Source organism: Bubalus bubalis, chromosome 22, assembly GCF_019923935.1.
Source record: "Bubalus bubalis isolate 160015118507 breed Murrah chromosome 22, NDDB_SH_1, whole genome shotgun sequence".
Classification (NCBI taxonomy): Eukaryota; Metazoa; Chordata; class Mammalia; order Artiodactyla; family Bovidae; genus Bubalus; species Bubalus bubalis.
Genome location: NC_059178.1, coordinates 11,585,906 through 11,609,431, shown reverse-complemented (window position 1 = coordinate 11,609,431; position 23,526 = coordinate 11,585,906). Strand labels below are relative to the sequence as shown.

General features: G+C 37.9%; 1 protein-coding gene and 1 non-coding gene across 4 annotated transcripts in view; both read left to right on the top strand.

The window, feature by feature from the left end:
- SMAD4 (SMAD family member 4) overlaps positions 1-16,831 on the top strand; it is a 52,711-nt gene extending 35,880 nt beyond the window's left edge. Inside the window, exons 9-13 of one of the 3 annotated variants that reach the window (XR_003105858.3) lie at positions 2,249-2,432; positions 3,632-3,800; positions 13,650-13,788; positions 14,327-14,439; positions 15,297-15,435. Coding sequence is in view for 2 of the 3 variants with exons in the window: in XM_025273100.3 (XP_025128885.1) it covers positions 2,249-2,432; positions 3,632-3,800; positions 13,650-13,788; positions 15,297-15,508 (704 nt within the window). In the remaining variant the exon portion in view is untranslated. 3 annotated transcript variants of the gene reach the window in all.
- On the top strand, positions 2,475-2,638 carry LOC112581463. The gene has a single exon (XR_003106049.2). It is a non-coding gene; the product is annotated as a U1 spliceosomal RNA (small nuclear RNA).
- Positions 16,832-23,526: the final 6,695 nt, after the last annotated feature.

Below are 23,526 nucleotides of genomic sequence, written 5' to 3'. Positions count from 1 at the left end.
TTTAAGTACCATTGAAAACATTCATGACTTCAGGATATTATTTGTAACAAAATTTACTCTTTGAGCTGATTATTTAAAGATCTTTTTTAAGTGCTGTTACCATTTTTTGCTGCCAAAACATTGGGTAATTTTTATGTTGTCTTAGACTACCTCTTTAGTTTTAGCTTCAACCAGTATATCTACCTGTTATGTTTGATGAAGCTTCTTTGTCTATAGCATAATATAATGCTTTTAGTAAATAGTTTTTTTAATTTAATTTTATTTTTTAAACTTTACAGTATTGTATTGGTTTTGCCATATATCAAAATGAATCCGCCATAGGTATACATGTGTTCCCCATCCTGAACCCTCCTCCCTCCTCCCTCCCCATACCATCCCTCTGGGTTGTCCCAGTGCACCAACTCCAAGCATCCAGTATCGTGCATCGAACCTGGACTGGCGACTCGTTTCATATATGGTATTATACATGTTTCAATGCCATTCTCCCAAATCATCCCACCCTCTCCCTCTCCCACTGAGTCCAAAAGACTGTTCTATACCTCAGTAAATATTTACTATATAAATATTTATAAAGTTTTACTATATAAATATTTATAAAGTTTCACTTTATAAATATTTCAAAACTAGCTTTTTAAGAAGACACTTTAATATATTGCTAGTTTTCATGTTATTATAATAAAAAATATTTAAAGGAGTGTTTGTGACTAGTTGGTTCTTCTGTATGGCAGAACATTTGCATTATTCAGATTTTGAATTACCCAGTTTTCATGTGGTTGTTTTTATTAATACTTCATTGGGAAGTACTTTTTTCCTTGACAACATTTTGAAAAGCAATTAGATACTTATAGACTTGATAAGAACTTTGTTTTTAATACATTTTAAGCATTTATCATATTTCATTTTAAGATCTTTTGGAAGGTTTAAAAATTTTTTTTTTTTTTTTTTTGGTCATTCTGAGTATCTTTTCATCTTGTTGAAAGTTTTATTCATATTCTAGTTCAGCCAAAGTTCATAAATAAATGGCACAGTAATATGCAGATAAATAATTGGTTTATCATAGAAAACTTTAATCCTCTCGTTGGTGGCACTGGCCTTTTCCCGCCTTGTGTCAGACTCCTTTCTACTCTCTAGACTTTTGCTTTCCTCTTGAGAGTTACATTTGCAGTCTCCACATACGCACATGGTCTTCCAGGTCTGACTTCTTCAGACAGGGTGTACCCCTGCTGTCTAGTTTGAAGGACCTTCCCACTCTTCTGTCCCATACCCTTCTAAATTTTCTTCATAGTGTTTGTCATTACCTGAGTTATCTTGCTAATTTATTCACTTATTTGTCTGCTGCACCTCCATGAAAATAAGGACAGTAGCTAACAATAGCTGCCTTGTTCACTGCTGTATATGTAGTGCCTACAGCAATTCCCATGTACCCCATAAATACTTGTTATTTCAAAAAGGAAAATAAAATAATTTCCATGTATGTGGGCTCTGTGTAATAATTGTATTCTAACAAAAATTAGAAATACTTGGTTAGCTATATTTACATACCAAACTAGATAGTGGCTTTCTTTCCCCCCAATCATTTAAAATTATTTAAAATCATTTATTGTTGTTAAATGAATACACTACACACATTCTCAAAGGTAAAATTGTAGTAGTTATGAATGGACTTCACCAAAAATACAGATGGGACAAATGACCTTTCATCCCAGAGACAGCTGAAAATTCGTGCTCACAGAAGCTATGTAGTTGGAGTGTAATTAACTTTGACTCTGTAGCGTTGAATGTCTAACTTGGTTATGTACCTTCTCTCATTTAGGGATCTATAAATATATACCATAGACTGATGTTACTCAACAACACTTCTCTGAAATACGTATTAGAATCTGTGTGTTGTTTGTTTTTTTTTTAAAGTTCAGACTACATAGAAAAAATTATGTGCAGTCAGATGAAACATCATGGGAAAAATTTTATGATTCTAATTGTTTCCGTTCTTTAAATTCCCTGAGTACTTTGAAGTAAGAACAAAATTCCGGATTTTAAAAATGATATGTTTTATTAACTTTAAGAATGCTAGGTAATAAGCTGAAAAATAGAAGACCTGGCCGTGCTTACTTTGTAATGCATTGTCAGTTCTTCTGGATGTTCTCCCCTTCCTTTAGCCTATAAGAAAAGCTTTGTCATATGCAGTGAAAATGAGAGCCTTGTACCTTTCTCACATGAGTGACTGTCTTCTCCCATTTGTCTCCTGTAGCTCCTGAGTATTGGTGTTCCATTGCTTACTTTGAGATGGATGTTCAAGTAGGAGAGACATTTAAGGTTCCTTCAAGCTGTCCTATTGTTACTGTTGATGGATATGTAGACCCTTCTGGAGGAGATCGCTTTTGCTTGGGTCAACTCTCCAATGTCCACAGGACAGAAGCCATTGAGAGAGCAAGGTATTGCAGTATAGTTAGTTCATTTTAAATACTGAACTTCTAATACTTACCTGGCAAGGGAGATACCATGATCACGAAGGTGGTTTTCCTAGAGTGAGGCTTATCCATTGCACTCCAGATGTGCTGACCCTTGCAATTTCCCCAAATGTGGGAAACTCGACTGCATAATTTGTGGTAGTGGGGGACTACATTTGCGCTTTCCCCTATTTAAAAAAAAGAAAAAAAAAATTAAAAACTGAACTTCTATTTGAAGCTATATTTTTCAGTGTAAATTATGTTTTTGAATATAAAGGAATAAAGATGATTTTAAACATTTAGAACTTGTAAGCATTTCATTTTAAGTGTAGATGTTTGTTATTTGATAAAATGCAGTCTCTTTTTAAAAGTTTATGAGGTTTCTATGTTTTGAATAGTAACTGGACCCTATGGAACCCAGTTTGAAAACTAGTTTTTATTTCCTCTGATTGTATAGTATTTCTACAAATTTACTGAGAGGAAATAACATAAAACGAAGACATGTTTCTGCAAGTGTTATTTATAATGAAAGACTGATAAAAAAAGAAAAATGCTTAAGTAAATGTTAATAAACTTTGTTTTTATGCAGTCATTAAAATATAAAAAATTTATATAATCAAATTAAATACTTATGAAATATTACAGGAAAACTTACACAATTTTAAGTATTGTGTGACCTCAACTCTTTAAGGAAATATGTGTGTGTATAAGCAGATAATCTTGATTCTGTCACTGTTTGTGTGCCTTTGGCAAATTATCTGCTCTCCAAGCCAGTGCTGTCGAGTAGAATTTTCTGTGACAAAGGAAGTGGTTTACCTGTATTGTCCAGTATAGTAACTACTGGCCACACGTAGCTATTGAGCATTTGGTTCATATGATTAACTGAATTGTAAAATTAATTTTAATTGAATGTGAAGGTTAAATGAGAATTTATATTAAATGTTTCTGACACATAATAAGCATTATGTGAATGCTCATCATTATTAAATGTGACTAGGATACTAAAAAAAGAAACAGAAAAATGTTAACAGTGGCTATCTATCTTTTGGCTATGGTTTATAACCAAAATATAATGTCCTTTATTCTTTAAAAATTTTCAGTATTGGGTATGCTGTATAGTCTGAACTAAAATTTATTTTTAAATACCTATCAAAATGAAATATGACTCACTTTTTCTTCCTAAGGTTGCACATAGGCAAAGGTGTGCAGCTGGAGTGTAAAGGTGAAGGTGATGTTTGGGTTAGGTGCCTTAGCGACCACGCGGTCTTTGTGCAGAGCTACTACCTGGACAGAGAAGCTGGGCGTGCACCTGGAGATGCTGTTCATAAGATCTACCCAAGTGCATATATTAAGGTTAGTTGTAATTTTACCCAAACATTTTAGATTTGGAAAGCTCTATTTGTTATTTAAGGAATTGAGATGGATGTGGGAGAGATGTAAAAATGTCTTATGTATTAAAGAAATTATGTTTGTATTAGAAAATTTGTTAAATGTTTTAGAGAAATACACAAGTTCTTGGAAATACTGAGTGAAACCTCCAAATTTGTGTTCCTTTGATGTTTAAAATATGTAAAAATAAGCCTCTGAAATTTCATCTTAGCCAATCTTCAGGATTTTATGGAAGAAAATTCTAAAAGTAAAAGCTTTTTGACTTAAGAACTGAGAAATGAAAAATTCTTCAAAACTATGTTTTTTTAAAGATTAGTTATTTTGTTCTTTGAATGAGTGTTATTTGCTATATCATTTTGCAAATTAAACCTGAGGTATTTTTCATTACTTGTTTCATGTTCAACCCATTTCGGTTTGAATTTATAACACACACTGTTTTTGAAAGAGAAAGATAGTTGTAATTAGATAGCCTAAATATATTTCTTTAAAGAAAACAAAAACATTTTCTTTTCTTTTCAATAAAGAACTTTATGTATTTATTTGACTGTGCTGGGTCTTTGTTGCTGCGCGCTGGCTTTCTTTCGTTGTGCGGAGTGGGGGCTGCTCTCCAGTTGCAGTGTGCAGGCTTCTCATGGTGGCGGCTTCTCTCGTTGCGGAGCGCGGGCTCTAGACGGGCGGGCTTCAGTTGTTACCGCACATAGGCTGAGGGGGTCCGGCTCCCGGGCTCTGAGCGCAGTTCAGTAGCTGTGGCACACAGGCTTTGTTGTCCCATGGCATGTGGGATCTTCCTGGACCAGGGATCCAACCAGTGTTCTCTCATTACAAGGTGGATTCTTAACCCCTGGGCCACTAGGGAAGTCCTGTATTTCTAATTTAGATTTTTCACATTTTTTTAAAGTCCTAAAGTGTCTTTAAGGTTAGTTAAAAAGCAGTTGTAAGTTAGTAGATTTAACTCTCACTACTTAGTCCTTAGGAAATTGCTTAGCACACAAATAAAATTATCTTTATTTGCATTTTCTCATTTTTCCACAAGGAATTTTAGTTATTTGTGCTTTGTTATTATTTTTAAGTGGTGCTGGATTTCCTCATATACTTAGTAATCTATTTAGTATTTGTTGGCAAGTTTGTCTCAAGAGGTTTTGTTTTTTCCTCCTTGTCATTGTTTCTCCCTGTAGGGCAGTTCTGCCTTAGTCTGGCACGCATTGAGATACACATCTCAGAACCAATTCTTATATTTACAAGGCAGAGGGATTTTGTCCCTTGAGAAAATTGAGTTAAATTTTCCCCAGGTATGCTCAGGGCTAAATCCTGTTGCATAGATTTCTCTGATGCTTACCCGTGCCATGGACAAGAGTTTTATTCCTGGATGCATTTCTGAGTTAGCTGTCAGACTGTCTCACCAGCACTTGATTCATGGTCAGGCATCCAGTGCAGCCCTCATAGAGCCTGCCTGCTTTCTCTTTCCTTGTCACTTCCTGTCCTGTACACCTGCTGTGTGGTGCTGGTACCTTAAGTAGCTTCTGTCTTTAGACCCTGCTGTCCACTGGGGATTGTGTTTATCCATCATCAGTTAAGGGATCCACGGGTTGTTGCTCTACTTTTTTTGGCTGTTAGAATAATGCAGCTGTGAATATTCCTAAGTTTTTAGGTAAATGTATGTTTCTGTCTTCCTGAATGTATTCCTAGGAGTGGAATTCCTGAATCAAAAGATGACTCTTATGTCTGTCTACTTGAGGGACTGCCAGACTTGTTTTGTAAATGGCAGTGCCGTTTTACCTTTCCACCAGCAATGTACATGGAGGGCTTCAGTTTCTCTATATACTCATCAACACTTGTTCTCATCTGTCTTTTTTATTTTAGCCATCCTATTGGATGTGAAGTGGTATCTACCTCATTGTGGTTTTGATTTGCATTTCCCCAGTGGCTAATAACATTGTACTTCTTTTTTGGCCATATGTGTCTCTTCTTTGGAGAAGGTCTGTTCCCATCCTTTCCCATTTTTTAATTGGGTTTTTTAGTCTTTTTATTATTGTTGTAAGAGTTCTTTGTATATTCTGGGTATCAGTCCTATATCAGATACTGCAGCACAAAAGTTTTAAATTTTGTTGTAGTCTATTCTTTGGTTGCTTGTGTTTTTTGTGTCATGTCTAAGAAATTGTTGCCTAATCCAAGGTTATGAAGATTTACACCTGTGTTTTCTTCTAAGCATTTTATTTTATTATTATTTTTTTTCTTCTAAGCATTGTATAGTTTTAGGTTTTGCATTTAGGTCTGTGATCCATTTTGAGTGCATTTTTGTGTGTGCTGTGAGGAAAGGATCCCACTCTGTTTTTTGTCATGAGAACCAGTTGTTTGAGTAACCATTTATCTAAAAGACTGTTTTTTTCCCCTTACTGAATTATCTTGACACCTTTGTTGAAAATTCAGTTGACCTTAAATGGTAAAGATTTATTTCTGGGTCATCAGTTTATTTCATTGATCTATATATCTGTCCTTGGGATAGCACTACCCTGTCTTGATTGCTGTAGCTTTGTAGGGGGTTTTGAAATTGGCGAGTGTTAGCCCTCCAGCTTTGTTATTTTTCAGGATTCTTTTGGCTATTGCCATCCCCTTGAATTTCCATGTGAATTTTATGATTGGTTTAGAAGATACTTACTTTTAATAGTTTTTTTTAGCCTTTTAACATGTTTGTACCTGTGTATCCATCTTGACTAGAAGTCTCTAGATTATTTGTACAATTAGAAGTCGATGGACAGAGGGCTACAGTGTTGAATATATACTTTGTGCCAGATAGTAATTATGAACTTATCAGATATGAGGTAGTATTGAAAACATTTAAGCTTTAAAAATGTGCTGTCTTGTATAATTTATTTTTTAGGATTGTCAAATAATGTAATATCTCTATTCTGGTACAAATGGTGCTTGAAAAGTCCCCCAGATATGAGACTTGTCATCACTTGATAAACCACTATATCGTGGATAGATTTTAATAGAAAACTCAGACTTTTGCCTTGAACAATAAATTATCTTCTGGTACATTTTCGTGGCATAAAAGAAATCCCAATTTTGTTTTCTTAACTAAGATTTTGAAATAGTTATTTTTAATTTACTGTTTATTAAGTATATTATTCTTTAGAAGAGTCTTATTAGCCAGAAGGAGATTCAAGTATATCCTAAATCTGGCCCTTTGCATTTTCTTCACTTACTAATTTAGGGGGCACCAGTAACCTAAAGCGGAGAAGGTAATGGCACCCCACTCCAGTACTCTTGCCTGGAAAATCCCTTGGATAGAGGAGCCTGGTAGGCTGCAGTCCGTGGGGTTGCTAGAGTCGGACACGACTGAGTGACTTCATTTTCATTTTTCACTTTCATGCATTGGAGAAGGAAATGGCAACCCACTCCAGTGTTCTTGTCTGGAGAATCCCAGGGACGGGGGAGCCTGGTGGACTGCCATCCATGGGGTGGCACAGAATCGGACACGACTGAAGCGACTTAGCAGCAGCAGCAGTAGCAGTAACCTAAAGGATCTGTATTTTAGTGTTTTAGATTGTCACATAGACTTTTACCAGAGGTGATGTTACTGGGGTGAGTGCATATATATGAACCCGTGGAAAGAGTGCCTTTACATGGGGGAATCCAGCCCAGGCCCAATCACACACATATACACAAACATATTTTTTCTCTTTTCAGTTAAAATGAAGAAAACATAGGTTTGGAGAGCCATTCTTTCATTTTATAAACTTAAGAAGCTAGGACTAAATTGCATTTTTTGTTTTCTTCTATGATACTGATTTTTTCCCCTACTTCTCTCATGACATAGCAGTCACCTTACATTTATGAAAATTTGATGTAATAAAATAGCATTTTACAAGCTTTAAATGGAGCAGATGTTTGAATTCTTTTCAAGTGTCATTGCTCTTTTGCTTTCAGAAGTAAGATCTGTTCCTTTGTGTTGCTTAAGCACTGGACACTCAGGTTAAGAGCTTTATTGAGATACAGAAATAATTCACATACCATATAATTCTCCCGTTAGACGTGTACAGTACAGTGATTTGTAGTATATTCACAGAGCTGCAACCGTCACCACAGTCAGTTTTAGAACATTTTCATTACCCTAGAAAGAAATCTTGCACCCGTTACGTGCTACCTCCCAACCCCCTGTACCCTCCAGCCCTAGCCAGCTACTAATCTACTTTTTCTCTTTATGGATTTGCCCACTCAGAACAGTTTTTGTAAATGGAATCATCCAATTTGGTCTTCTGTGACTTCTTTCACTAAGCCTCATGTTTTGAAGCTTCATTCATGTAGCATATATCTGTACTTCATTCTTTTTAGGGCTGAATAACATTCCAAGCATTGCATTTTGTTTATTCGTTCATCAGTTGATGGACATCTGAGTTTTGGCTGTATTATGAATAATACCACTGTGAACATTCATGTACAGATTTTTGTGTGAATGTACATCTTCATTTCTCTTACAAATACCAAGGAGTGGAATTTCTGGATCATAATGTAACTGTGTGTAACTTTTTAAGAGACCGCCAAACTGTTTTCCAAAGTGGCTGTACCATTTGATATTTCCAGCAGCAGTGTATGAAATTTCTGATTTCTTTACAGTCTCATGAATATTTATTATTATCTGTCTTTTCCATGTTAGCCTTCCTAAGGGCATGTGACGTGGTATCTCATTTATGGTGGGTTTTGATTTGTATTCTCTGACGCTGTGTCAGGTTTGTTGTTGCACACATATATGTAAGGGACGGGGCAGGCAGTGCTTCTAAATCACAACAGTACTTTGGCCACCTCATGCGAAGAGTTGACTCATTGGAAAAGACTCTGATGCTGGGAGGGATTGGGGGCAGGAGGAGAAGGGGACGACAGAGGATGAGATGGCTGGATGGCATCACTGACTCGATGGACGTGAGTCTCAGTGAACTCCGGGAGTTGGTGATAGACAGGGAGGCCTGGCGTGCTGCGATTCATGGGGTCGCAAAGAGTTGGACACGACTGAGCGACTGATCTGATCTGATGATCCACTTAAATTTATTCCCAGTCACTAGATATTATGTCTCTTACATCCCCAGGTCAGATAACTTAGCAGGTCTTTAGTGCAGTCTTCTGTTCAGGTGTCCAATGTACCATCAAAACAGTGACCTGTTTCTCTTCCTGGATTACTGTTTCTTGGTGTTGATATAAACAGTGTACTATAATTGAGCCTTATGAAAAAAGAATGCCAAAATTTGACTACTGGTTGAAAGAGAATATCCTGAAGGTGTTGACAGTGATCTTTATAAGACACCTTTGTTAAGTAATGGGTTTGTAATAAACTTAGAAGAGAGTAAGGAAATATGTTTAAACAGATGAAATCGGAGGTAAATTGTTGATTAACCCAGGGATGGAGATCAGGAGTATCTTTTGGATCTGAGCCAAAAAGAATATTTAAAACCTTTGGTTACTTTGAATTGTCTTTATCAACAGCTCAGATTCTGAAAGGAAGACGCTTCCTTTTCAGTGGAAGCCTTAATTTTACCATCCAGTATAACAGATGCAACCTGTTACGGTATAGACAGCGCACAGTGAGGAGGCAGCCCGGGCTTCAGTTTAGCAGTGTAGTCAACAGTAAGTCTTTTGGTGTGAGTGCTGTAATTACATAAATAACCCATGTGGAAAGGAGATTTGCTGAGGTGTTTAATGAATCATGTTTACTACGTCTGTAGATAAGAGTCACTGTGTTTTAAAGTTTCATCTTTGTGGTTATCTGTGATATGTGCTCCTGGTGTTAGCATAGATCTAAAGACCATCATAATTACGATTGTTTATAACATATTGTAAAGAACCCGTGTCTGAAGATCTCTTGGTTAATTTTTAATTACTCTTGGTGGAGTTGGGGGTATGTTGAGAACATATTTGAACCCAGGAAATTATAAGTAAGTTGTATTCCCTCCTCCCAGAGGACATAAGATTATATATGGGCCATACTAGGTTAATGATGGAGAAGGCAATGGCACCCCATTCCAGTACTCTTGCGTGGAAAATCCCATGGACGGAGGAGCCTGGTAGGCTGTAGTCCATAGGGTCACACACAGTCGGACACGACTGAGCAACTTCACTTTCACTTTTCACTTTCATGCATTGGAGAAGGAAATGGCAACCCACTCCAGTGTTCTTGCCTGGAGAATCCCAGGGACGGGGGAGCCTGGTGGGCTGCCATCTATGGGGTCACACAGAGTTGGACATGACTGAAGTGACTTAACAGCAACAGGTTAATGATGGGTAAAAAAAATTTTTTTTAAGTGGTTGTACTTAACCTAAATGTAAAATGTAAAACTCCTAGAGGATAATATAGGAGAAAATGTACATGACCTGGGGTATGGCAATGACTTTTTAGACATAACATCAAAGGCAGAATCCATGAAAGAAACAGTTGATAGACTAGACTTCATTAAGATTTAAACTGTCTGCTCCATGAAACATGGTGTCAAGAGAATGAGAAGATTAGCCACAGACTGGGAGAATATATTTGCAAAAGACACATCTGATAAAGGACTGTTATCAAAAGTATAGAAAATACTTAAATTTAGCAATAAGAAAACAAACAAACCTAATTAAAAAGGGGCAAAAGACCCAAATCAGTGCTTCAGGAAAGAGGATATAATGATAGCAAGTAAGCATATGAATAGACTTTCAGCTTCATATGCCATTATGGAATTGTGAATTAAAACAGCACTGGGACACCACTGCATACTTGAAGAATGGCCAAAATCCAGAAAACTGACACCACCAGGTGCTGGCCAGGGTGGGGAGCATCAGACACTGATTCCTTACTAGTGGGACACTTTGGAAGACAGTTTGGTAGTTTCTTACATTCCCACACATTTTCTAACCATATGATCCATCCGTCAGCACTCCTTAACATTTACCCAAATGATCTGAAAGTTTATGTCCACAGAAAAACCTGCACCTGGATGTTTATATAGCAGCTTTATTCACAGCTGCCAAAAACTTAGAAGCAACCAACACATCACAGAGTGGAATGTTACTCAGTACTGAAAAGAAATGAGCTATTAAGTCATGAAAAGACACCGAGCAACCTTAAATGCATATTACTAAGTGGAAGAAGCCAATCTGAAAAGGCTACATATAGTCTATATGATTCTAACTGACATTCTGAAAGAGGTAAAACTATGGAGACAGTGAGAACATGAGTTGTTTCCAGGCATAGAGAGGAGGGAAAAAACGGATGGATAGGTAGTTTTCAGAGGATTTTTAGGGCAGCGAAAATACTGTATCACGTGTGTGTGTGTGTGTGTGTGTGTGTGTGTGTGTGTCCCCACCGGGTTCATCTGTCCGTGTGTGTGTGTGTCCACCAGGTTCATCTGTCCGTGTGTGTGTGTGTGTGTGTGTGTGTGTGTGTCCACCAGGCTCATCTGTCCGTGTGTTTGTGTGTGTCCACCAGGTTCATCTGTCCGTGTGTGTGTGTGTGTGTGTCCACCAGGTTCATCTGTCCGTGTGTGTGTGTGTGTGTGTGTGTGTGTCCACCAGGTTCATCTGTCCGTGTGTGTGTGTGTTTGTGTGTGTCCACCAGGTTCATCTGTCCGTGTGTGTGTGTGTGTGTGTGTGTGTGTGTGTCCACCAAGTTCATCTGTCCGTGTGTGTGTGTGTGTCCACCAAGTTCATCTGTCCGTGTGTGTGTGTGTGTGTGTGTGTCCACCAGGTTCATCTGTCCATGGAGTTCTCCAGGCAAGAATACTGGAGCGGGTTGCCATTCTCTTCTCCAAGGGATCTTCCTGACGCAAGGTTCAAACCTGACTCTCCTGCATTGCAAGCAGCTTCTTTACCATCTGAGCCTCCAGGGAAGCCCACATATCACTATACACTTGTCTAAACCCATAGAATCATAAAACCAAGAGTGAGACCTAATGTAAACTGTGACTTTTGGTGATAATGTTGTGTCAGTGTAGGCTCATTAATAACAGGTGTGCCTCTGTGGTGTGGGATATGGCAGTGGGAGAGGCTGTATCTGTGTAGAAATAGAGAACTCTTTACTTTTTTGCTTAATTTTATCATGAACCTAAAACTCCTCTAAGAGATAAGTTTGTCAGTTTCCTTCTTTAAAAAAAAGTCATTGTGGAGCTAATTGGCTTTTTAGATATTTGCATCCCTGTTTTGTGCTGTGCTGGGTAAGGCATTCTAAGAGGTCAGAGCACAGTGGAAAAAAATCAGAATCTAATGGACTCTTGAAAAAACAGCAGTTTTTGTTCTGGGTGTTGTGGGATTTCTGATTTCCAGACCTTCGTCATGCTTCCTGTCCCTTTTAGGACCAGTAGCTTGGTTAGGTAATAAGTACATCCATATTTGACAAACTTCGATCCAGAGACTGAGGTAGTCTTAAGTTTTGTCCATTGTTGATGCTAGAGGATAGGCACTGAGTAGAAAAATAATAAATAGGAATTTGGTTTGCCATTTGGAGAGGATTCTTTTGTTTATTATTGTTGTATGCTCTTATGATTCATGTAAAGACTGTGACTAAAGACAATCAGAATTTTTTCAGGAATCTGAAAATTACTGGCATGGGTTTCAAACCTGTTCTTTATCTGATAAAGTTCTGTGTTACGCATTCTTCTATTTCTTTTATTGTTAAAGATAATTATCCTCACTCATATTTGGATTTTGTGCATAGTTGGATTGTTTTAAATTGTACTTTACTTTTGTTGAAGGAGTATAGTCACGTGGTTCAGAAATTAAAATGCTGTTTAAAATGTGCGTTGAGCAGTCTTGAGCTTCTACTCTGTCCTTGTCTTCCTTTCCTGCAACTAACTTCTCAAGGTGACCACTCTACTTGTGTAACCTTCCAATGCTTTAAAAAATGCCAGCCCTTGGCATGGTTGGTAAAGAGCATTGAAATTACTTATAAGCTCCTTAACTCATCTTGCAAGGTTGGTGGCTACCTGGGAGACCAAAACAAAATAAAAAATAATAAATAATGTTTATTGAGAGCTTACTATATACTATGCCAAGTTTACAATAATACGAAAAAGCATTGCATACTTAGCATTCCCGTTTTATAGATAAGAAAGTTGAGGCTTCAGAAAGGTTAAGAAATTTAACCCATGTAAGTAGCAGATATCAATGATAGGATTCAAAGCTAAGCAATTTTTTAAAAATCATGAGCATTTTTTAAATTAACGAGAAACTAGTTAATGGAATCCCGTATATCCATCACTGAGATTCAGTAGTTAAGATTTTACATTTAGCTGATCAGTTCTTTTTCCTTTGTTTCTAAAGTATTTAAACAAGACCTAAATATCTTGTTAGATTGCTTCTGTGCATCTCTGAGATATGCCCTTATTTTGTTACATAGTGACAATGCCTTTTATTCATTCCTCCAAATAGTTAGAATGATAAAGAAAAGAAGCTGACCATATGACCTAGGCCGTCAATTCAACCTACAGAAAACTCTTCATTTAGTTATGAAAGGGTGGGATGATTTCTTATCTTCATTTCACACAGTGGTGTGGTTTTTCACAGAGGCACAATGGCTGACCCACACTGAACTCAGATGAAGGATACAGAGGCCAGTGGCAACCAAAACTGTCCTAATAGTGAGCTGTGCCTCTTTGGTGAGCTTCATTCAAGCCAGCTTTCCTAAGAACTTACCATCTACATAAAAAAATTAAACAATTGAATTAATTCTTTAATCCTGAGAGCTAAGTCAAGCTGGTAGTTTTAAGTAGATTGTGCATTGGTTTTTGACATACGGAATATTTCTGCTGGACTCATGGCATGAAACTTACACTTAATTTTTTCTCTAAGGTCTTTGATTTGCGTCAGTGTCACCGTCAGATGCAGCAGCAGGCAGCCACGGCACAAGCTGCAGCAGCTGCCCAGGCAGCGGCCGTGGCAGGAAACATCCCGGGCCCAGGGTCAGTAGGTGGAATAGCCCCAGCCATCAGTAAGTATGCTTTTGATTTTTTTTGTTTTTCAAGTGTAGTAGTTGGTGCTTTATCTTGATTGACTCAGTTAATTAGTTACTTTAACCAGTAATAGAAAGTGAAGTTCTTTTTACTGGGATAATAACATTTTTGAATTTGTACAAAAAAAATTTAAAAACCTGTTCATCTATAATAGTTGCCCTTTGTTTATGGCCCTGTGTTCATTCTTTTTGTATCAAAAAAGGGACTGGGATAAAGAAGAAAGGGGGTTGTTATTATTATATTGATCAGTCTCCCCTGTTTTTGTTGATGCTTTTAATTCTTGCCTCACCAGCCAGGGTGGGTTGTAGTCACTGATGTGCTTTGCTTCGTTCTAGAAGGAAAGCATATTTCAATTTCAGAATTGGACGTCTCTCCAACTTTTTTTTAAGTGTACTGAGCACGGAGAGAAAACCAAGCGAGGGTGGCGTTTGGATAGCGTGTAGACTTGTGTTTAATTTTGGGGTAAAATTGAACTGTGTGCCAGGTTTCACACTGATGGGGAATTTTTTACTGCAGAGTTAAACTCCTGACTATAGACTTTTATGATGGAAACACGTGGCACCCATCTTCCACGTCTGAAGGCATAACTAGTGATTCATTCAACCCCTGTTCTTAACCTCTTCAGTGTGGTAAGCAAATCACACTGGCTAAGAAAACTGCAGTGGCCCTGCAGGTTTCTCTACAGTACATGCAAATTCCTCCCATTAGTTTCATTGTAATATTGATGAATGCAGATTGACTATATGACTGTATGTTCTGACTGGAGAATTAGATGCAGAGTCTCCGTTGTGACTTATGCTCAGGAGTTTACAATTTCGAGGTAGATAAGGCATACTCATTTATAGAATTTGATTTTTTTTTTTTTTAATTTGGGCATCTAAACCATTAATTTGCTAGTTTTGATGTTACAAATATGCTTTTACTGAAGAATCCAGAGCTGTTACTAAATTTCTCCTTCTCGTCTACTGCCCATCCCCACCCCATCGAGTAATTACATACTATCTCTGTTACATTGTGAAACTGAGAGACAGACATCGTCTGGGTCATCCAAGAAGTCTTAGTGGAACCAGGACTATTTTCTGTCTCATTGTTAGTCATGTTTTACCCTGAACTAGATAGTTTAGACAGAGAGTAAAGTTCTTAGAACCAACGTGTAGACATGCACTGCCTCTTAAAAACAAGTTATTTCTTATCCCTTCACCTCCACTTCTAAAGAGAAAAAACAGATGGGGTGTTGGTGGATTATGGTAATTTATAATTGTTGGTAGCTAGAAGACCCATGTGGAATATACATTGTCTTAACCAAAAGTTTTCAGTCCCTCTTGACAAAGTATAGATCTATGCTTACTTTTTGGCACTTTGGCAGAGAAGTCTTGTGCTGGGGAGAATGCAGTAAAGAAAGCTGGTCACCTTGTTAATGTAAGATTTAGGGGGGATGGAAGGGGTCAGCCTGTCCCGCTGACGTCTTCCAAATCTTTTCTGATAGGTTTGTCGGCTGCCGCCGGGATCGGTGTGGATGACCTCCGTCGTTTATGCATACTCAGGATGAGTTTTGTGAAAGGCTGGGGACCTGATTACCCAAGACAGAGCATCAAGGAAACACCTTGTTGGATTGAGATTCACTTACACCGGGCCCTCCAGCTCCTCGATGAAGTCCTTCACACCATGCCTATTGCCGACCCACAGCCTTTAGACTGAGGTCTTTTAACTTAACGTTGGGGCCCTTACCATTATCAGGATGGTGGACTATAAGATGCAATCCTGTTTATAATCTGAAGATATATTTCACTTTTGTTCTGCTTTATCTTTTCATAAAGGGTTGGAAAATGTGTTTGCTGCCTTGCTCCTAGCAGACAGAAACTGGATTAAAACAATTTTCTTTTTCCTACTTAGAACTTTTCAGGCATGGCTCAGAGCTTGAAGATTGGGACAAATACATTCTTATTAAATCTTCACCAGTTATGTTTGAAGGAATCATTCCAATGCTGGAAAATTTAGCCCTTTGAAATGTTTTAGAGCCTTTTATATGCAGAACATCAATATGTGTGTTACTCTACAGAATAAATTTAATATTGCTGATTTTAAAGGCAGAGAAGTTCTCAAAGTTAATTCACCTATGTTATCTTGTGTGTGAGTTGTTACTGTTGAACATACTTTACTCCGAAATATTGTGCCATGTGGGTGAGTTAATTTTACCAAGAGCAACTTTACTCTGTGTTTAAAAAAGATAGTAATGTATTATAACCTTTTATCCAAAATATTTTTTTTTCAAGTTAAACTAGTGAAGATGATTTTAACTCAGATTGTCTTGCAACCCAATTTTTATTTTGCCAAGGCAAAACACTAATCTGTGTATATTGAGAATTCCTTAAAATTACCAGACAAAGGAGTATCATTTAAAATTACATTTGTTATTTTTGTTGGATAACTATTTATCAATAAATATACTTTTGCCCTGTTAAACAGTAGATGTATTCTGTATTTCTAGGCACAGGGTTGGTTACTAAGGAGCCTAGAAGAGGAATTTCTTTCCTTCCTTAACATAGGGAAAGATTTTATATTTTTAAAAACACTAAAAGCAGTGTCACTCCATCTAATATCTTACCGTTCTGCACAGGTGGCAATGCTAAGCTAAATAATGAGTATTTTGGAAACTGCTAAATTCTGTGTTAAGTACTGTGCAGAATAATAGAAACATTACCATTCATTGATAGGTAGTTTGGATATTTTTGTACTTGATTTGATGTGTGACTTTTTTTTTTTTTCGTATACTGTTTAAATCATGTATGTTATGACAGTGTTTAAAATTCAGTTTTTGTATCTTGGGGCAAGACTGCAAACTTTTTTATACCTTTTGGTTATTCTAAGCCCTTTGCCATCAATGATCATATCAATTGGCAGTGACTTTGTATAGAGAATTTAAGTAGAAAAGTTGCAAATGTATTGACTGTACCACAGACACAATATGTATGCTTTTTACTTAGCTAGTAGCATAAATAAAACTGAATCTCAACATGCAAAGTTGAATTCTAGGTTTGATTTTTAATTTTTTTTTCTTTTGCACTTTTGAGTCCAGCCTTAATGGTGAGACACCTTCTACTAAATGGCAGGCAACAGCTGGTGCTCTCAGGCAGCTCTGGCTTTCTTCTCCACTCTACTAGGACTCCCCACGGACGTTACGTATCAAGTGTAGGGGTGGTTACTTTTTTCACTTTTATTTTACTGTAGCAAAGCTAGGCCTGATTGTCTATAAGATAAATAGGTTATCTGCAGGATAAATAGTGTGAAATCAAAGATGATCTTTCAGGTGTTTTTGCTTTTTTCGTGGAGGGCCTTTCTTAGTGTAATAAGATTATTTCAGGTGTGTTATAAGTTTGAGACTTGAGAAATACTTAGGCATGATAGTCATCCTTATACCAGTTTAAATCAACAAATCTTCTACTTCCTTGCTTAGGTCTTCTTAATAAGACCATCCTAGAAACCACTGAGTTTGCTTATTTCTGTGATTTAAACATATCTTGATCCAAGCTACATGTCTTTTGCTTTTTAAAATAACATTTCTACCAACTCATTTATATTCTTGAGTTCTTACAAACACTTCTGTTAAAGACCTAGTTCTAACCTGTAAAAATGTGGTGATTTTATGCTTTATTGGCAGATTTTCTAGAAAGGTATCTTCATTCTCTAGGAATTTTTGACTTTAGGTCTGTTTTACTGTGAATGAAGAGTAGGAGCGAGAGGAGAGTTTTAGAGTAACAGTTTTTTTTTTTTGTTTTTTTTTTTTAAGAGTAACAGATTTTAAAAACAGGTTATTTGATTAGAACTATAAGCATGCTATGATATAATACATTGCCTCCTTTTCTACTTTAAAGAAAGTTTGCGTGTTTAATCATCTGGGGGAAGTATTGTGGAAAATATTTGCTAAGTAGTCTGTCTTTGCGGAGAAGGCAATGGCACCCCACTCCAGTACTCTTGCCTGGAAAATCCCATGGACGGAGGGCCTGGTGGGCTGCAGTCCATGGGGTCACTAAGAGTCAGACACGACTGAGTGACTTCACTTTCACTTTTCACTTTCATGCATTGGAGAAGGAAACGGCAACCCACTCCAGTGTTCTTGCCTGGAGAATCCCAGGGACGGGGGAGCCTGGTGGGCTGCCGTCTATGGGGTCGCACAGAGTCAGACATGACTGAAGCGACTTAGCAGCAGCAGCAGTCTGTCTTTGAGGCTAGGCCACACACCTTGATTGCTTTTTGCAAAGAGCCATAAAAATCCTACAAATACATAGAAGTACGTCTAGTTATTAATTGCTTTATATTTGTGCCTAGGTTCAGTCACATGCTTTTAAGAAAACATTTAGTATATTATAATCAGTTATTTCTGAGGTCTTAGTTGTTGAACAGTATTTACATTTCTTAGAGGTAGTCATCTTTGATGAGTAAGACTAAAAGAACCACTAGGTTTAAGATTTTATGGCTATTTTAAGAGTAGAATAGTTTCCACATTTCTTGGAATCTGATTGTTATGAGGATAGGGTTCTGGGTGGGTTTTCTCTAGCTAGTTCATATCTCAAAAATGCTCAGAATGTTGAGTTTTGGTGAGAACTGAGTGAGAGTTGAACCAAGTATGTACCTTTATAATCCAGTACGAGACCCCTTCCACTTTGTCTAGTGCCTTTCAGTGCATTATCAAAAGGAAATCCTTAAATCCAAAACGGTGTTGTTGCCTTTATTTTCCAGGGGGTAGGTTCTTTTGTGGGATATAGTCTTATCTCATTTTTTGTAGTATACTACCCCTGTTATACAAAGATAATGATAGTAAATCACTGCCATATAACCTTTTTTTTCTAGAAGCATGGCTCATTTGTATTGACCTAACCACTAAATAGGTTGCCTATCCCATTCCTCTTGTAAACATTGTAGGTTTACAGTTTAGGTGACCTGGCTTAAGGAGAACCATACTCAAAATATCCAGATAAACTGAACACGTATTAGTTGTGTTGCATTTCAAAGTAAAAAATCCGCTTTCATGAGGAAGGGTGTAGTGTAAAGAACGGGTATTTGTGATAGAACATTTGACGGCAGAATAAAAGGTCCTGTCTTCCAGATGATAAATATCTTATTTTAAAAGCTTAATTGCAGTTGTCTTCTTGACCATGCCCACCTAAAGAAGGGAAATTTTGCATTTTTCCCATGGTGCTCCTTAAGTATCTGTGAAGGTTAAAGAATATATGGTAAAGTATTTCTATTCTTGATTTGGTGTTAACTAGTTAATAGTTACTAGCGATTATACAAAATCAGATTAGTTCTGAACCTTTTTGAGAGCCTTTTGGAAGAAACAGTGTTATTCTGAGTAAGGCAGAATCCTTTTTGTTGATAGTTTCTAAAGGTTGTTCGCACCATCACTGAGTCATTTTACTGGCTTTGTGTTTAATGACAGCAGATTGGGAAAATGGAGTGTTTAAGTTACTGGGGTAAATGAGAATATGAAAGTAATTACCTGTAAAGTCAGTTAACAACTCCTGTGGATGGGCTTGGCTAAGACTTGCAGATGGAAGAAATGCTTTTTTTCCTTCCTAAAGGCAGGACCCCTCTTGTTGCAGATAGCTATCTGTAAAATAATTGCCTAAACCCTCCTTTGCAGTATGATAGAAAATGGGATATGAGAACCTTGTGTGCAACCTTTCCATTTTTTCCTTTGGACAACTAGGTAATTTCTTTTCTCCTAAGATACATTAGGAAGGACGTAAAAAGCTAGTGACCTTATTCATAGCATCCTCAAGCCCAGCCTTGTCCCTAAGCACTTGCCCCAGTGTTGCTAGAGTGTTTATCTTACTCTTCTGCTATCACCACAGAATGGAAATTTTTGCATAATCAAAATTTACCTTGTTTAAGCAGTAAAACTTTTTTTTACTGTGCTCATTTTCTGGGGTGGAGTTATTTGATATGTGTGTCAGAGAACATGTTGGATACGGTGTTTCTCTTGGGCCTCCTGGCTTGTAGACTTGAGGGGCTGCTGAGACATGTGGGACAGTTTTACCTTCACTAAATGGTCGCAGGCTGCTGTGGTTTGGAATGTTTGGTTTTGTTATACACAGACCCCTTCCTCCCGCCAGTTAATGACAGCAGCCACTTCCTGTGTGTTGTCAGTATACCTCCCCTTTCCTTCTCCCCTTTCTGATTGATTTTCCTGACTGCTTAGGCAAGAAAACCCGATAACCATACTTATTAGAACTTTCTTTAAAACACGGGCAAACTGGGACAGGACCCAAGAAATTTTCCTGTAAAGTGTTGAAAGGACTTTAGGGCTTTGGCATTTGATATCAGTTTGACTACTGAGTGTGCTTCCTGATCCTTGCTGAGTTTCAGGTAGTTGAGAATAGAGAGAAGTGAGTCATATTCATATATTTTTTCCCCTTTGAAAGGTTTTGTTGCTTCCACTTGAGTGCTGCTCAGAACAAAAACTGGGGTTACAAGTGTTGGTTGGTTACGAAATGAGCATCAATAGTCAAAGGCAGCATCACTGCCTGGAGGACACCAGCAAAAAAAGAAAAAAAACAGCAAAAAACGAAAGCTTGGGAAATGAGAGGGTTATTTCTGTTTTGTTTTGGTGTCCCTTTTCGAGTCCTGTCTTCTGGCCTTCCTCCTCGTGGATATTTTTGACCTTTAGGTGCCTTTATGAGAATTGAGGGTCTGATAACCTGCCCCAAGGAGTAGCTAAAGTGATTGCTGATGTTTTCAGGGATTTTAACATCAGCTTTGAATGAGTGAATGAACCTTTTTTCTTCCCCTTTCATCATCATTTTTTTTTTTTTTTTTAATGTAGGAAGAACTAAGGAGAAAACTGGTGAAGACAATCATTTCTCTTTACTGATGTGGATAATTTTCAGTTTATCTCAGATGCTTTCTCAAATAGGTCTCAGAACCAGTGTTCTTGCTCAGCCTGAAACTGGTGGCTCTGGGCTGGGGCCAGAAGCTGCACCCTCTAGTTTGCGCTCTGCCACTGAAACTTGATGTATATGACCTTGGGCAAGTCGTTTCCCTTCTTTGGGCCTCAGTTGCCTCATCTGTAAAATGAGGGAGTTGGACTAGATGAGTTCTTCCAGCTCTGAAGTTTAAGTGACCTTGCCTACCTTGCAGCAGTTTGGGAGTGCTTCCTTACTTTGGTCTGCTGTTTGAGGGGGCTTTTTACTTATTTCCATGTTATTCAAATGAGACTAGGCTTGATATTTTATTACTGTTCTGTGGACAAGAAGTTACATAATATGTCCTTTAGACTTAAATTCAACCAAAGGCCTAGCACCACCTTGGGGGCTGCAATAAATACTTAAAAAAGAGGGAGAAAAGCCTTCATTTTATTTTCCCATCATCTGTTTTCATGGTGTATTAAGGCTTCTTTTGAGTCATGATATTTTTACCTTTTGGGTATGTGTGTGACACCATCATCTTAGTGCTGTGTGCTGGTAAAATTTTTTAAAACTAAAATGAGTTGAAAACTTACTGTAAATGCCTAGTGATATTAGAGGTCATTGCTTTGGGTCTTTGGTTTCTTAACTCTTCTCAAAATAGGGAAATTCCCTTGAACTGTATCAATTAAAATGGTTTATATGACTCAAGAAAACAATACCAGTGGATGATTATTCACTTTATTTTTGGCTCTTGTTAGGTCCATTTTGATCAGAAAACTTGGCTGGAGCATTCCTTTCAGAGTTCTCTTCCAGCCCATCCTTGGATTAGTATAATTAATGGACTTGGCTTTTTCAAGGATCAAGCCTTCTTTGGGGGTGGGTCAAGGGTAGGGGGTTGGGGAGTCCTGGTAGAGGCCAGCTCAGTGGTAGCTGGAAAGGAACGGATGAAACCAGCTGCTGTTGCTATGGCTGCTTGTCATTGATAGAAGGACTCAGGGCTTGGATCGGTTAAAAGGCTAAACACGGATTCAACAAACTTCTTCCAAGTATTGAGTTCTGGCCAATGCCTTGGACGTGTGATTTAAGGGAAAAGTGTGAAAGCTTGTAGATGATGAAAACCTGGTGGGCTGCAGAACCATTTGGAAGAGGCGACTAGGGGTTGGGGACAGATTTGGCGGTAGTATCTGCCAATTCTGTCTCCTCTCCTGAAGTCAGAGGAGCCATGCCGTAACTCAAGAGACGAGCCACACTTAGCTTCTGCTTTGGGGAAAACTGATCAGCTAAGGGCTCTGGTAGGTCCTTTGTGGCTTTCTGTATGCTTGTGCCTGGTTGAAGTCTGTGGCTAAAAAACAGTTGAACCTTTCCTGAGAACTCTGTAACAAAGTATGTTTTTGATTAAAAGAGAAAGCCAATTAAATCATTATGTGCTCATTCTTTTTCTTAAGCTTGTGGGTGTTTTAGATCTAAAAATAATTCCTAATCACTGAGTCAATTCTTAGACTTGAGGACAACATTTTACTTTATTGCTTTGTGACCATTGAAATGGAAACTGAAGCATTTCAAATAAGACCATGGGAGAAGAAGCCCCATTCTTATTTCTAAAAGGAGAGAGTGAAGTGGTGGTGCTTGAAGAGGTGGCTGCTAGGGAATTAGAACCAAGATGCTTAAAGTGAAAGTCACTCAGCTGTGTGTGTCTCTTTGTGACCCCATGGGCTATAGTCCATGGAATTCTCCAGGCCAGAATACTGGAGTGGGTAGCCTTTCCCTTCTCCAGGGGATCTTCCCAACGGTCTCCTGCATCGCAGGTGGATTCTTTTCCAGCTGAGCCACAAGGGAAACCCAAGATGCTTAAAGGAGAGACGGAAATTGGGAACCCTATCATTGCCTATCTAAAGGCAAGGAAAGCTATTCCCCTCTAGCTGCCTCCTCTATGAAATGAAGGGTCCGTATGGGGCAGGGGGTGGTCAGGTAAGGTGATCCTTTGGCAGTGACTTGTAAAAAAAAAAAAAAATGTATGACCAAATCAGGATTTTCTTTCTGAACTTGCTGATGTAAGTTCTAGAGGTGTTTATCAGGGCAAGAGACTTGTCCTCACCTGACCTAAAGTTTATAGTATTTTAAGCCAGAACTTGAAGAGGGTTGTCAGTTGGCATTCTCTTGAGGGCAAGAAAAGCCTTTCTTTGTGGAACACTTCAGGAGAAAGGGCAGTTTTATGTATTTGTCTCTTTCTGCCCCGTGCTTTTGACCCTTGACTCTTTGTGCTTTATTCCATCTCCTGCCTTACCACGGCTCCCCAAAAATGACAACCTGAAAAGTCCCAGCTCCTCTCAAACCCTTCTCACTCCATCTTCTGTGATAAATTGTAGTGCTCTTTACCCCTCAGCCCTTTCTGTTCAAAATGAGCAATTCTTTTTGTTCTGGCCCTGCTATGGGGATGGTATTTTGATGTAGTCCTTTTGGGCCATTGCTCAGGCTCAGACAGATGGACAGAATGGGTTCAGGGAATTTTCATCAGCAGATCTACCCTAAAAGAATGGCAAAAGAGTTTCTTCAAACAGGAAATTATAAAAGAAGAAATTTAAAATATGGTAAGCAAAAAAATACATACAGTAAGGAAAAATGTGTAAATCTTGAGTTTGATAGTTGAAGCAAAATTGTAACACTACCTAAGGTGATTCTAAATGTATACAGAGTAAATATTTAAAATTGCTGAAAAAATGAAACAAAGAGATGAACTCAGAGTACTAATAGATAAATCAAGATGGAACTCTAAAGTATGTTCAGGTAACTCACAATGAGGCGGGTGAAGGG